Source organism: Nipponia nippon, unplaced genomic scaffold, assembly GCF_047370975.1.
Source record: "Nipponia nippon isolate SJK-2023a ecotype South Korea unplaced genomic scaffold, ASM4737097v1 scaffold_33, whole genome shotgun sequence".
Classification (NCBI taxonomy): domain Eukaryota; kingdom Metazoa; phylum Chordata; class Aves; order Pelecaniformes; family Threskiornithidae; genus Nipponia; species Nipponia nippon.
Genome location: NW_028262351.1, coordinates 1479297 through 1494546, shown reverse-complemented (window position 1 = coordinate 1494546; position 15250 = coordinate 1479297). Strand labels below are relative to the sequence as shown.

At 39.6% G+C, this 15250-nt stretch overlaps 1 protein-coding gene across 5 annotated transcripts in view; it reads right to left on the bottom strand.

Annotated features, from left to right (window-relative positions):
* Nucleotides 1-1748: 1748 nt before the first annotated feature.
* The window catches only part of LOC104019231 (SWI/SNF-related matrix-associated actin-dependent regulator of chromatin subfamily A member 2), a 197065-nt gene continuing 183563 nt past the window's right edge, over nt 1749-15250 (bottom strand). For all 5 annotated transcript variants that reach the window (XM_087770744.1, XM_087770743.1, XM_087770746.1 and 2 more), the window contains 5 exons: nt 6896-7001; nt 5979-6080; nt 4977-5115; nt 3252-3400; nt 1749-2630 (listed from right to left, as the gene is read on the bottom strand). In XM_087770744.1, the coding sequence (XP_087626870.1) occupies nt 2595-2630; nt 3252-3400; nt 4977-5115; nt 5979-6080; nt 6896-7001 (532 nt within the window). In that variant the 3' untranslated portion in view covers nt 1749-2594. The remainder of the gene's footprint in view (nt 2631-3251; nt 3401-4976; nt 5116-5978; nt 6081-6895; nt 7002-15250) is intronic.

Here is a 15250-nt window from a genome sequence, read left to right as displayed (position 1 = left end):
ATGAGAGGCTGGAGAGCAGCCCCGCGGAAAGAGATCTGGGGGTTTGGGTTGATGGCAAGTTGAATATGAGTCAACCGTGTGCCCTGGCAGCCAAAAGGGCCAACCGTGCCCTGGGGTGCCTCAAGCACAGCATAGCTAGCCAGTCAAGGGAGGTGATTGTCCCACTTTACACTGCACCGGTGCGGCCCCACCTCGAGTACCGTGTGCAGTTTTGGGCGCCTCAATATAAGAGGGACATCAAACTATTAGAGTGTGCCCAGAGGAGGGCAACCAAGATGGTCAAAGGTTCTTAATCATATATGTTGCATAATATCAGAAAGGTTGCTCACCTATGGATTAAGGAAGTCACTAGTTCTAGGCACTTTTATATTTACAAGCGACATGATCAGGAAAAGAAGGGTCCATATATACTCATGGTCAGCCAGATAAGGATAAGTCAGATCTGTTTCCATCTGAGCAGTGCTTAAAAGCACTTGAAGTCTTCAGCACAATTCTAAGCAATATAGCCAGAATAGAGAAGAGAAGGCTGAGGGGTGACCTCATCGCAGTCTGCAACTTTCCTCAAAGAGGGCAGTGGAGGGGGAGGTGCTGATCTCCTCTCTCTGGTGACCAGCGATAGGGCACGAGGAAATGGAATGAAGCTGCATCAGGGGAAGTTCAGATTGGACCTTAGGAAAAGGTTCTTCACTGAGAGGGTGGTTGGTCACTGGAGCAGGCTCCCCAGGGAAGTGGTCACGGCACCAAGCCTGTCAGAGTTCAAGGAGCATCTGGACGACGCTCTTAGTCATATGGTTTAGTTTTAGGTAGTCCTGCAAGGAGCAGGGAGTTGGACTCGATGATCCTTATGGGTCCCTTCCAACTCGAGATATTCTATGATTCTGTCTATTATACGCTGTGTGGCCACCTCTGTTAGTATCCCGTGTGTGTATGTGCCTCTCTGGAATACACACTCACCCTCACTACTGGCCAAACCTGCAGATGTGGACAGCAGCAGCTGCATCTTAGAGTGGGTCTTAGAGTGCACCCAGCTGGACTTCAGTGGCCAGGAAGGAGGAATTCACAAGTCCTCGCGTCCTCTAGGTTTGACAGCTCCCATAACATCCTTAACAGTGAGGATACATACTGAGAAACAAATGGTTCATGTAACTTAGAAATCTTCAGTTTAAGAAATGTTCTAGGTGTAAAAATTTTATATTGATTGCATGTTTAGAATGTGAGAAGTTTGGGTTTCTACAGGAAGTAACAGCAATATTAAGTGTAGATATTACACACTTGTAGTCTCTTTACATTGCCACCACATCTTAGTGCATCTCAATTCTGGAAAGCATGATCTGATACTTTGTAATGAAGAAAATAATAAACTAATTTATAGATGGGGTGACTGCCTACATAACTAGTTGTATTCACTCCCACTAAAACATATGGACAGAAACATTTCCTAAAAAATATAAAAAGGAACAAAGATGTTTGTTTTATTGATTAATCACGTGAATTCTAGTTAGGGACTGGAATTATGCTTCCATTTCAAGGTATCTTTTAATAGCTGTCACTTGTCTTGCTTGTATCTCTCTTTGAGGATGTTCCTATGGAATTCAGACACGCTCTTATGTTACCTGTTTAGAGTAGAGCACCTTGGATCTCTCTAGAAGAGGCACTCTTGTCACTATAGCAAAAATGATTTTTGTGGAATTCATAACACAAGGCTGTGTTTATTGAGATAAATTATCCCTTTATTAGGAAAGCACCAATACAACATTTTTCAAAATTACTGGAATTTTATTTGCCTCAGGCTTATGACTTGCAACCAAAGACATTGTGCAAAGAAAGCAAAGATTAAGTACACTTTAGGGAAAAGTTGAGAATGCACACTGGCAACATAGAAGATCAGTTTGATGAAAGAAGCCATTCATTACACTATTGCAATATTCTAAAACATTTTTCAACCCATTGTTTTTAATCAAGAGGAGAAAAGCTTAGCAAAGTTTACAGTACACATAAATTTGCTACAATTCAAAAAAGCATTTTTCTGAAGATCATCAAGCATAAAGTGAAAAAAAACAGGACAAGGTGAGGTAAAGGCTATCTATCTACTGTATGTTTATAAGCTATTAAACAAAGTTGCATATATGCACCACAGTGTAAAAAAACAATAGAGCAGAAAACTGCCTGATGAAAAATAAAATAACCAGTGGCTTTTTATGGCTTCTCCTGGTTATCAGTGCTACAAAAGACTTTTTTTTTGTCTTTCTGATGACACTGAAAACATCAAATGATAAAACCAGGCATGATGAAACCATTACTAAGGAAATCCAACCCAGAGAAATATACTATCAATGCACATTTTTTCATCAAAAGCTTTTTTGTTGTTTTGGAGATTTTTAAAAGAATCTTTGAGGCCCATTCGGTCACAGTATGTTACTTTTTTCCCTTTTTACACTATGATATCATATGTTTGTCAGGCACTATCCTAGAGCTAGTTTATAGAGGATGAGAATACAACCCAACGTCTGTTTGACAAAATGAATTCAGTGGTTGTAAAATGAGAGAAGGGAAGGGGATGGGGTCAGTTCTGCCAAGGAAATAAACTCTGTGAATTACTCATCATCACTTCCACTTGCTTCTGACTGGTCCTAGAGGTAAGAGACACAAGAAAAGTCAGCAATTCTTTGCCAAGTATTCTATGGATTTTGTTAAAGAAAAGAAAAATTACAATTAAATTGACAAATCAAGATAGCCATAAGAAAAGTAATATGTTATTTACTATTTTCCTTTCATGACATTTCATTCCAATGAAATTGCTGTGGGCCTCTTTAGAGAAGAAAAGGCACAGAGTCAGGAAACACTAGCTCCTTTCTGTCTACCCAAGTATTTTTAAAATTGTCTGGAAAGATCTGTCTTCATTTGTTGCATTAATAGAAGCACCTATGAGAAATTAAAACCAAGTGTTTCTAGGGTGGGAATGAAAGCAAACAAACCATGAGTTTTAAAGTTTCGAAGAAAGAAAGAACATCTTCAGAAAATAAGTGCCAAAAGAGTCAGACTTTTTGTCTTCCAGCACCAAGACCAGACCCCACAAGCAAATCTTAACACAGTTTGACCCTGCTCCCCCATCCTCCCAAGATGATGACACAGATTAAAAACAATGCTTAATGTTTCTAAGCATGAAGAGGTGAAAATTCTGAGTGCAAACAGGACAGGGTATAGATGAAATCACTGGAACCATTTCCAAAATCTCAGTGAACAAAACTTACGTTTTCATCTTGATCCTCATCACTGTCATTGTCACTCACAACAGGCTTGGCTTTTACTCGGCTTTGCCTCTTCTTGCCTTTGCCTTTGCCTTTGTCCTGGCTTTTTTCATCCTTCTTGTTCAGCTTGATTTTGACTTTCACTGATTTTGCTGTAAAAAGTGGAATGTGAATGTAACATCTGCCTTTATTTATTGTATACTATTTTCCTACTAAATAACTTTTAAACGACTTTTAAACAGTCTGTCTTCATGTAAATTCTCCCCTTGTAGCCTGAAAAAATCCTCTTTCTGTTCTTTGTCTGGATTGTGGAATTAAGTAGAGATATTTGCTTTTACTTGTGTTCTTGATAGTTGCAGCACTAATTTGCATTAAACTATCATGAAAATCCAAGAGTTGATCAGGTGCATCCTTCTTTCACTTTTAGAATGCATGGCACTTACAGATAGCATTTAGTATTGCAACTACACTCAGGGAACCTTGTACAAGAAGATGCACATTAAGAAATAAAGTAGTTTTTGTTGCCTGCATGTAGAAAAATGTCTATCATCATCAATAGGAATAGACAATTTGGGTTTTTTTTAACTACACGAACTCCATGTGGAGGTGACTGGAAATTTTTGAGTTGACGGCTTACTGAAGAGAACACAAGTGCCCAGTTCCAGGGTATCTGGTCATTTCCAGATGAACTGCTGAAGTTGCATGCTCTGCACAGCTGCTTGTAATACTCAAGGCAAAAGTACTCTAGTTTCTCTATCCAGACACACTTTCAAAGTGCAGTTCTAGGTAGTTAGAAAGTATGGGGTAGAAGCACTTGGGTGGCAGAAAGCAGAATGAAGGGATCCCTCCTTTTCCACAATATCATGTTTCCAAATTTGCAGGGACTTCAAGTTCAGAGGTTATGTGAGAAGGTACCTATTGAGGAAACTTTAATTGGTCAGGGGAGCTGAAAGGTAATATGTATATCTGGCTCTTTCTATAGTCATTTTTTGACATCAGTGTGTTGTGAACCTACTGGCAATTCTGTGGAATAGCAGAGATGCAGCAAATTAAAATTCAAATTGGAAATAAAAGACATATACATTTTTACCAACGGAGATAATAAATTATATCAGAATAATTTAATAAGAGATGAAAGCATCACTTAAAAGAGACGCTCCAACTTAACCTGCAGCATGCCCTAGATCCCAGATGAATTTTTGGCCCAGCCTGGGCCCATCTCACAGCAGATTAGCTGGGCCTCTTAAATTATGAACGTCATCTCCTGCTTGCCAAACAGTCGGAGTTCCATTTTCCCTTTGTCTCACTAAAATAACATTTTCTGGTTCTTAATCATATATGTTGCATAATATCAGAAAGGTTGCTCACCTATGGATTAAGGAAGTCACTAGTTCTAGGCACTTTTATATTTACAAGTGACATGATCAGGAAAAGAAGGGTCCATATATACTCATGGTCAGCCAGATAAGGATAAGTCAGATCTGTTTCCATCTGAGCAGTGCTTAAAAGCACTTGAAGTCTTCAGCACAATTCTAAGCAATATACCAGAATAGAGTAGCCAAGAGACTTAAGCTGAATGGAAGCAGCCAAACCAGCAAACTTTATAAGAAACTACTTCTACCAATGGAAAATGAAAGTCTATAACCAGTCCGAGTACACAAATGGAAAAATCGATTCCCCCCTCTTCCCTAAATGTATTTCCTTCTCAGCATTCAGCAGGGAACTTACATTCTGACTCTGACTGCTCTTCATCATCATCATCATCATCATCATCATCATCGTTGCTTTCATCCTCACTCTCTTCTTTGGCAATCTTCTGTCGTGCACTTTTGAATACAGACTGAAGAACAATGGAATCCTCATAGATCTATAGTATGAAAGCAAACCTATATCAGAACTGTAAGCCAAGCATCATCAAAAATTCACTTTTATTCCTATACAATCTCACAGCATGTAGCCTTTTTATTACAAGTAACAATGCTTGTTTCATGAATTTTACAAAAAAAAGCCAATACTGAGTTTTCATGCTCTAAATGAAGAATCTGGCCAACAGTGAGCCACAAAAACATGACTCTTAAAATGTATCACATTTAAAACATCCAATTAGAGAAAGAGTCCATCCTGGAATGCAATTGTTTTTCTTTCATTATTATTTTATTACCACTAGAACTATGATATATTTTAATTAGATCATAACAGCCTTGAAAAATTGTTGTTCCAAAATCCAGAGAGGGTAAAAAAGAAAATAATTTATCCCAAGCAGCTTTGGGATTCCTTTAAGAGTCCTTCCTAGTGTCAGACAAACTTTAAACTTTATCTTCCATTAGTAGAGCTTAAAATTTCACCACTGAACACTTAACAACTGTCCCTAAGCTGGACCATTCTCTCAATTACTTGTATTATGCACTTTGGTGAGCTCAAACCAACATATGGTTCTTCAGGGCACAGCCATTTAGCATAGATTCAAATAGTCTGAAAACTGTCCTAAAGTATATCAGAAATGATCTCAGGATTATGGAATCAAAACTAAATTCGCTGAATGTTTGAATTCTAGTTGTGACCAAAGCATTCTGGATGCTTCAAAGAATCTGGGCATATTTATTCATTAAAAGCACTAATAAGATTAAAACTAGAGGTTTCATATACAGAATTGTCATAATTAAACAAGCACTGAAAACACTGAGTAGGGAAGACACGTTTAACACAAAGTGGTTCAATCAATCATCAGACCTGTGATCCCTCCAAATTGAACGTCTGAGCATTGTGACACAGCAACATGACATCTTTCTCCAGATCACTGAGGTTCCGATATTTATGGTTACGAATTCTTTCCTGTTGCATTTGTTAAGAAGATGAGGAGAAGGATGGATGGCAGCAGTGGGGAGAGAAAAAGAAAAATAACAGACAGGACAATCAATTAATATTGCTTTTCAATACATTAAAACCTTCTCTTTAAATATTTTACCCAAGTGGAATAAGTATCTGATTAAAACAAACAAAATTTAAAGCCTGTGTGAGAAGAATATGCTGACAAAACGCATCATGGTTAAAGGCAGACTAAAAATTGTGCAATCGTTGCATGAATTGGAAGGGCCAAAAGCAACAGAAATTGTATTGTTGTGGGTAAGAAAGGAGTTCAATTCCAAGTTTCTTCTCAGTAGAGAAACAAAAAGTATAGTATGAGTGAAGGTAAAAGAGAGAGCCATGAACTCCTCATGGCCTCTAAGGTGCAAGAAGTTGCCTAATCCTCACCTATCCAACTGTGGCTGTTCCAAGATGTGATGCTAGTTGAAAGATGATTATATCCCTCCCAACAACATAAAATTTTTGCAAGCACTACACTTATTTAAGTTTTGCTTACAGATTCAGGATTTGGTCCTTTACAAAAAACCCATTAATGTATCATCTCTGAAAGTATGATTTATGTCATCCTGTGTTTTGCTTTGACTTAGGTGTTTGTAGTGAAGTACTGCAATATACATTAAGCAAAATTCATAACAAGGGGTATATTAAAATTTAAAATCTAAGCAAAAAACATAGGCAAATTTAATATCCACATGATCTCAGTTTTAATGATGACTTAATGTTCATATTTCTATATAGCAAAAAGGAATAAAGAAATGTCCACACCCAAAAATGGTTCTTACCTTTAGTTTTTTGAAGTCCACTGGTTTCCTAATTAATTCATAATACTCTGGTAATTCTTTTCTAGATGGGAGTTGAATGAAGACTTCACTTAGCTGCCGCCCTGAACTATTGAGAAAAACAAGCATACAATACAAAGAATTACTACAACTTTCTCAGAAAAGAAATTGTATACAATCAAATTATTAAAAATCTAGCTTTTTTTCTTCTTGTAAAGGATTAGTAACAAACTTTTCTGAATTGATCTTATTGATTTGATATAAATAATTAATCCACAGTTTAATGCACAACTTTCATGTTCTTGTCCTGATGCATCACCACCATCATATGTGTAGATCATAAAGGAGAAGGATCAGGATTTGAATCTGAATTCTCTAGTGCTTTGTCTAGGGCAGTTTTATTCTTTTCTTAATTTTCTTTTATTATTCTTAACTATTCTCTTTCTTGTCACCTTAAATTTATCTTCCTCTTGGTCTTTTTAATAGCTATTTTTATAGCTCTGGTTCATAGTGAACTATTTGTCCATACTGGGTGCTATTATACCAGATGCTGATTGAAATCAGATCAACTATGTTTTACAATAAATGCCAGTATTAACTTTCATTAATGAATGTTAGGTTTCTGGGAAGATAATTGTAAGTGCATTGAAAATCAGTACTGCAGCTTGTACCTCTTTAATAATCTGGAAAGAATTGTCAAAAGTAAAGTAATGGATTATTTAAATTCCTTGGATACCCTAAGATACACTTTGCCTATGATTTGCAACTATTTATATTCTCTGAGATTTCCAGATTTTCCTTGTTCATCCCTTATTAATAGCTACTTTAATGCTTCTGAATAAAAGTTCTTTTTATCCTCTCATTTGTGGCTTCCAAGGTAATAGCTGACTATGAGTTATTTGGAGAGGAAAGATCTGTTGATGTCCCTTATGGGCTCAAGCATATATATATATTTATGTACGTATTGCCATTTATCTGACAGTCATGGTAGCAGAAAAAAGCAGCTTCTGAGAAGAACTGTAGCCTGTTTACATAGACAGCATTCACCAGTGTTTCTCAGCCCATATTTCACAGACAGAAATATCACTGCTTAATTCTATCACAACTTACTCCAAAGGGGCCCTGTTTTCTCATTTCCACCTTTGAATGGTAATTTGTAGGAGTTGGGCAACACAGAGCCTGCTGCCAGTTCTTGAGCCCCCCACCTGAGCTTCTCTCTTACAGCTGTCCTCCACAATACAGCATTCTGTTGAAACTGCAGGTATTTTATCAGACACACTGGAACTAATGCTGAATCAAAGGTTAATTTAGGTAATTCTGTCATGATGAAGGAGGATAAGATGTATGGGACAGCTGTGTCCTCTATGAATGTCATCATCTATGCCTTCTCAATAGGGATCTCTTAATGTGTAAAATAGTCTCAGGATTTGGGTAGATACTATTTTGCCTGTGGACCTAGTAGGTCAATGAACAGTTAGGAATAAACAGTTTTATTCTTTTACATGGAGATGTTGTTCAACTGATCCAAGATTTCTTAATGTTCTTGGTTTAGTTCTAGGACATTTCTTCTTATAGACATTGTATGAGAGAGAAGGACAATAATTCAAATATTCCAAGCACGGCTTCTTATTCAGTATGGTCCAGTCCTGTGGCATAAATCTTGTGTAGAGTATTTTTCCATCCAGTTTACAGTAAACACAATCCTAGCAGTCAAATGCCTGTTAGGTTATGGCAGGTGCAGGAATATATTTTTAGCAGCTGCTGCTGCAGGGTGAGAAGAGGAGGCTGGCTATGTATATGCACCAGGGAAGGGAAAGTGTTCTGAGCATAGATCCAACCCTTATAGCTGTTGAGGTCAGGCCACCCTGTTCTGTACCATACATGAGAAAACCAGTCAAACTCCAGAAAGTTTACTAGCAACTCACCAAACATCTGATTTACTTGGGAAGCAACTGGATATTGTAATAAGAGAAAATCATAAAATAGACAGATAATCCTAATCCAAATTCTCATTATTTCTCTCCCATCAGCAAATATTTGTGAAATTGTCATGCTGCTCTCTCTCTCATCCCCTTCTAGTACTGATTCACACAGAAGAGGTCAATTTACTACTTCTATACTTCATGAGTCAAAGGGAGAGAGATTTGTACTGTGGATTTAAAGGCTCCAATCCTATCAATGATCAATGTGAGTGACAATGTGATTCCACATGACAGGATTTGTTTTTGTTTCAGTTTGCATTTTCAAAGAGAAATGGGAAGTTGCAAACAAAAGCTACATTTACATTATTTTCTTTAATAATCAAAAGTGTAGAACATTCACAGCTGCAAATGACATCAATGAAATTTGTTCCTGAACATATAAAACAATAAGTACTCTGAAAACAGACCTCTGGTGTCCAAATGGTATCTTAAAGTTTAAGTCTCTATTTGTCATCCATAAAATTAAAATAATGCTATGGTGTTGTGAAACTCAATTATATGTTTGCAAAGCATTTAGATACTACATACTGATGAACACTATAAAGAAGCCCATAAGAAAATTCATAATTCTGTCTTCTAATAGGATGTGGATAATGGACAAGTAAGGCACGAAACCACGTATTCAGGAATGAAGATAAAGCAAAATAACAAATAGCTGTTCATTAAGTGATCATTGCCCATCTTGTGCATGATATGAGGCAAAGATCCTGTGGAAAAAACAAATGAAACCAGTACTCTGTCATGGCATTACAGGCTGTACTTACCTTCTGCCTGCTTGACTTCACAAACTTAATAATGTTTCATAGAATCATAGAATACTGGGTTGGAAGGGACCTCAAGGATCATCTGGTCCAACCTTTCTAGCACAATCTAGATGAGATGGCCCAGCACCATGTCCAGCTGAGTCTTAAACATGTTCAGCGTAGCGGAGTCAACCACTTCCCTGGGGAGATTATTCCAATGATTGACTGTTCTCACTGTGAAAAATTTACCTCTCGTGTCCAATCGGAATCTCCCTGGGAGTAACTTGTACCCATTATCCCTTGTCCTCACCATGTGACTCCTTGTAAAAAGGGAGTCTCCATCTTCTTTGTAGCTCCCCTTTAAGTACTGGTACATGGTGATGAGATCACCTCTAAGCCTCCTTTTCTCAAGGCTGAACAAACCCAGCTCTCTCAGCCTGTCCTCATATGGCAGGCTTCCCAGACCCTTGATCATCTTGGTGGCCCTTCTCTGGACCCCCTCCAGCCTGTCCACATCTTTTTTGTATAACTTTTTTGTATAACTTTTTTGTATAATTGTACAACTTTTTTGTATGTTCTTTTAATAATTTTTGTATGTTCTTTTAATAATTCTGTTTTACAACATATATCATGCAGATGTAAGCTAATTCTTTAAAAGGCACAACAAATTACTTGAAAATTAGCACACAATTAGCAGATGACTTGTGGAGTCATCCAATATTGTGACAAAACTGTGTCTTCAGAAGCCAGAAGGTATGTTATTTTGTAGACATCCTCACTCTGTACTTTCTCAAAAATTAAAACAAAACATTTTCCCATTAAAACAAAAATTGGTAAAAACTAAATTAATTTTTAAAAAAGAAAGTGGTAAAATTCTACTTTTAGCAGCTAATACTATACTTTAACGGGAACAAACACAAATTTACAATTGCACCATTATAGTAGATATGAAATGTAGTCTTCAAAGTGCTTACAAAAAACCAAAACAACCCCCCAAAACCCCACAAAGAGCATGTCTCCTGATTTGTCATGTAAATGGTAAAACCAGATGTACTGCCCTTTAATTTTGTCTACCCAGATCAGTAACAACTTATTCTGTTGTACCATACCGAGGCTGGTGTCATCGGCAGAACTTTGGGTTCTTCGATCATGGGATGGTCTATTCATCCCCAGGTCTACTGACATCTGATGGGATGCACCTTTCTCAGAAGGGGAAAAGGGTTTTTGCCCAGGAGCTAGCAGGGCTGATGGATAGAGCTTTAAACTAGATTGGAAGGGGGAAAGGGACAATACCTGGCTAGTCAGCTATGAGCAATGGTATGGCACGCCAAAGGTTGAGGAGCTGTGTGCTAGTGAAATTCCTCAGGCTGCTCCATGAGGCAATGGGCACAACAAACTGCACTTGAAGTGTTTTTACACAAATGCGCGCAGCATGAGGAACAAGCAAGAGGAGCTAGATGCCTTGGCCCAGTCCCAGAGATATGACGTCATAGGCATAAGCAAAACCTGGTAGGATGAGTCCTGTGACTGGTGTGCCATGATGGATGGTTACAGGCTCTTCAGGAGGGATAGGCAGGGCAGGCGAGGCGGCGGGGTGGCATTGTATGTAGTGGAGGGGCTGGAATGCACGGAGTTAACAGTTGGCAATGGCACAGTTGAGAGCCTCTGGGTAAGGATTAAGGGACAGACAAATAAAGCGGATGTCGTCGTGGGAGTCGACTATAGGCCACCCAGCCAGGATGACGAAACGGATGAGTTATTCTTTAAGGAACTAAGGGATGCTTCCAAGTCATCTGCCCTTGTCCTTATGGGGGACTTCAACTTGCCAGATGTCAACTGGGAATACCACGCGGCTGGTACAAGCAGGTCCAGAAGATTCTTAAAGCGTCTGGATGATAACTTCTTGGTACAGGTACTAAGAGAACCAACCAGGAAAGGTGCCTTCCTCGATTTGCTGCTTCCTAACAGAGAGGGTCTCGTGGGTGAAGTGGCGATTGGTGGCTGCCTTGGCCACAGCGACCATGAAGCAGTCAAGTTTAAAATCTATGGTACCAGGAGGAAAACTGCCAGCAAGACCTCAACTCTGGATATGAGGAGATCTGACTTCAGGCTGCTCAGGGAACTACTTAGTAAGGTCCCCTGGGAAAAAGCTTTTGAAGGTGCCGGGGTCCATCGGTGCTGGTCACTTTGTAAGTACCACCTCCTAAGAGCCCAGGAACAGGCAATTCCAAAATGTCGGAAGTCAAGCAGGCGAGGTAGAAGGCCAGCTTGGCTGAGTAGGAATCTTATGCTAGAACTAAGACAAAAAAAGAAAATGTATGGCCAGTGGAAGCAAGGTCAGGCAACATGGGAGGACTACAGAGATGCTGTTCGCCACTGTAGGGAGGAAATACACGTGGCCAAAGCTCAACTAGAGCTGAAGCTGGCCAGTACTGTGAAGGACAATAAAAAGGGCTTTTTAAAATATATAAATAGCAAAAGGCAGGTGAGAAATAACATTGGCCCATTACTTGACAAGCATGGTCACCTCACAAACAGGGACATAGACAAAGCAGAGATGTTTAATGATTTCTTCACCTCTGTCTTCAACACCGATGATGGGCTCTGGGACCCCCCAGAGACCTGGGCTAGAGAACCATGGCCGCGAGAACGACAAACTACCAACCAACCCTGAACTTGTGCGGGATTTGCTGCTCCAGCTGGATCCCTATAAATCAATGAGGCCCGATGGGATTCATCCGAGGGTACTTAAAGAGCTGGCTGATGTCATAGCGAGACCTCTCTCAATGATTTTTCAATGCTCTTGGGAATCTGGGGAGGTCCCAGTTGACTGGAAGCTGGCAAACATTGTCCCAATCTTCAAGAAGGGCAACAGGGATGACCCTGGTAACTACAGGCCTGTCAGTCTCACCTCTGTGCCTGGCAAAATTATGGAGAAGATTATTCTGGGAGTTATTGAAAAACACCTGAAAGACAACGCAGTCGTTGGCCCCAGCCAGCACGGATTCACGAGGGGAAAGTCCTGCTTGACAAACTTGATTTCCTTCTATGGCAAGGTTACCCACCTAGTTGACCAAGGGAAGCCAGTCGATGTAATCTTTTTGGACTTCAGTAAAGCCTTCGATACTGTCTCTCACAGTATCCTCCTGCACAAAATGTCCAGCATACAGCTGGATACACAGAATGCAATGGGTGTGCAATTGGCTGATGGGTCAGGCTCAAAGGGTTATAGTAAATGGGGTTACATTGGGCTGGCGACCAGTCGCTAGTGGGGTTCCGCAGGGATCCATCTTGGGGCCAGTGCTCTTCCATATCTTCATAAATTACTTGGATGCAGGACTCGAAGGTTTGTTAACAAAGATTGCCGATGACACAAAATTGGGAGGAGCCGTTGACACTCTCGAGGGCAGAGAGGCCCTGCAGAGAGATCTGGAGAAATCAGAGAGCTGGGCAATCACCAACCATATGAAGTTTAACAAGGGCAAGTGCCAGATTTTGCACCTGGGACATGGCAACCCTGGACGTACATACAGACTGGGGAACGAGAGGCTGGAGAGCAGCCCTGCGGAGAGGGATCTGGGCGTTCTGGTCGATGGCAAGTTGAACATGATCCAACAGTGTGCCCTGGCAGCCAAGGGGGCCAACCGTGTCCTGGGGTGCATCAAGCACTGTATTGCTAGCCGGTCGAGGGAGGTGATTGTCCCGCTCTACTCTGCGCTGGTGCTGCCTCATCTTGAGTACTGTGTGCAGTTTTGGGCCCCACAAGTACAAAAAGGATACAAAGCTACTAGAGAGTGTCCAGAGGAGAGCCAGGAAGATGGTGAAGGGTTTAGAGGGGAAGCCGTATGAGGAGCAGCTGAAGTCACTTGGTCTGTTCAGCCTGGAGAAGAGGAGACTGAGGGGAGACCTCATCATGGTCTACAGCTTCCTGACAAGGGAAGGAGGAGGGGCAGGCGCTGATCTCTTCTCCCTGACAACCAATGATAGGACCCGAGGGAACAGCAGGAAGATATGCCAGGGGAGGTTTAGGTTGGACATTAGGAAAAAGTTCTTCACCCAGAGGATGGTGGAGCACTGGAACAAGCTCCCTCGGGAGGCAGTCATGGCGCCAAGCCTGACAATATTCAAGAAGCATTTGGACAACGCCCTCAGACATATGGTGTGAATTTTGGGGTTGTCCTATGCAGGGACAGGAGTTGGACTCAATGATCCTTGTGGGTCCCTTCCAACTCAGGACGTTCTATGATTCTATGATTTTCCCAGAATCTCTTATCACAGAAACATTACCTCCTGCTCCCTCTGTGTATGTGTTTCCATATTGCATGTTTTAAAAGACAATATTTATGTAATAAAAAATGACTGTTATGGGTATGGTGGAAGAAAATTATTAATTCTGAATGCCGTTCTCTGATTTTTAGTCCATATTTCCACTTTTATAATTAAAAATAATAAACTCTATAGCCACCATATAAAAAAGCATGAGCAGTAATAATTTATGTTTGCCTAGCAACTAGCAGACTACATGTTGAAGAGCAAGAGTGACCAGAATAAATTAACAGAATTGACTGTGACAGAAAGATGAGTGATGGTTCACTACTATTGTATTAGTTCATACTTTTATTCCCATGTGTCTTCACATGTGAATACTTACATATTATATAGGTTAAAATTCCTTAAGTAATACTACTCTTTATCAAAACTCTTTCCCCTTCAGGTATTTGAAACTAATGAAACGAGAAAGGAGAGATAACAATGAAGCTGAAACTGCAAGATGTTCACATTTCTGGAAAATTTCACACTTTTCAACAAACACTGAAATTCCGTTTACATGGGTTGAGTGAAGAGTCCTGCATGCTTGCTCTAGTCAGAGTTCTCACACCTAGCGCTAGTGTGCTAATTACAACTCTCATTCAAGTGCAACTCACAGTGAAGTTGTTCTAAAAAAATCCACCTTCATGGTAAGGTTTTTATTTTGTATTTATAACCTTCCAGCAGTAATCCAGACAGGTGGAGAGATTATTCACTTTTGTTAAATTTATTTTAATTTTTTTCCCTTTCCAAGATTATTTGACTTCACTAGTAGATGGCAGACATTTCCCTATTATTTAAATAGGAATAGATAGAAATAGCAATTCCTGTTTTTGATGTATGGCTACATAGGCCATAATCTTGATCAGGATATCAATCACAACTATTTACTTTGTATGCTTGAAGACTTCAGAGTATTGATTGGCATAATTAATTACTATTTACATTACTGATGACCAGTTACATTACTCACTATTTTATAACACAACTAAAAGCTAGTCACTTGAGGAAACCTCTGAAACAGTCAAAATAAAAACAATTTTACATACAAAGAAAAATCCTCTCCCCTGAACTAATCTGTCAAAACTAGGATGGTACAAATACTAATTTAAACATTTTTAGCTTTAATGATGCAGAGATGAAAATGCTACACACCAAAAATATGGGAAGTCTTCTGTTCAAGCAAGAAACACGGGCAGGACACAATGACCTCCAACTTTCTTATCAGCCTTATTAAACATGGTTAACAACCACCTACTAAGAGGAGGAAGCTTTATAAAGTTATCAGATAAGGCTCTGCACTCACTACTTTGTCTAAGTCGCCT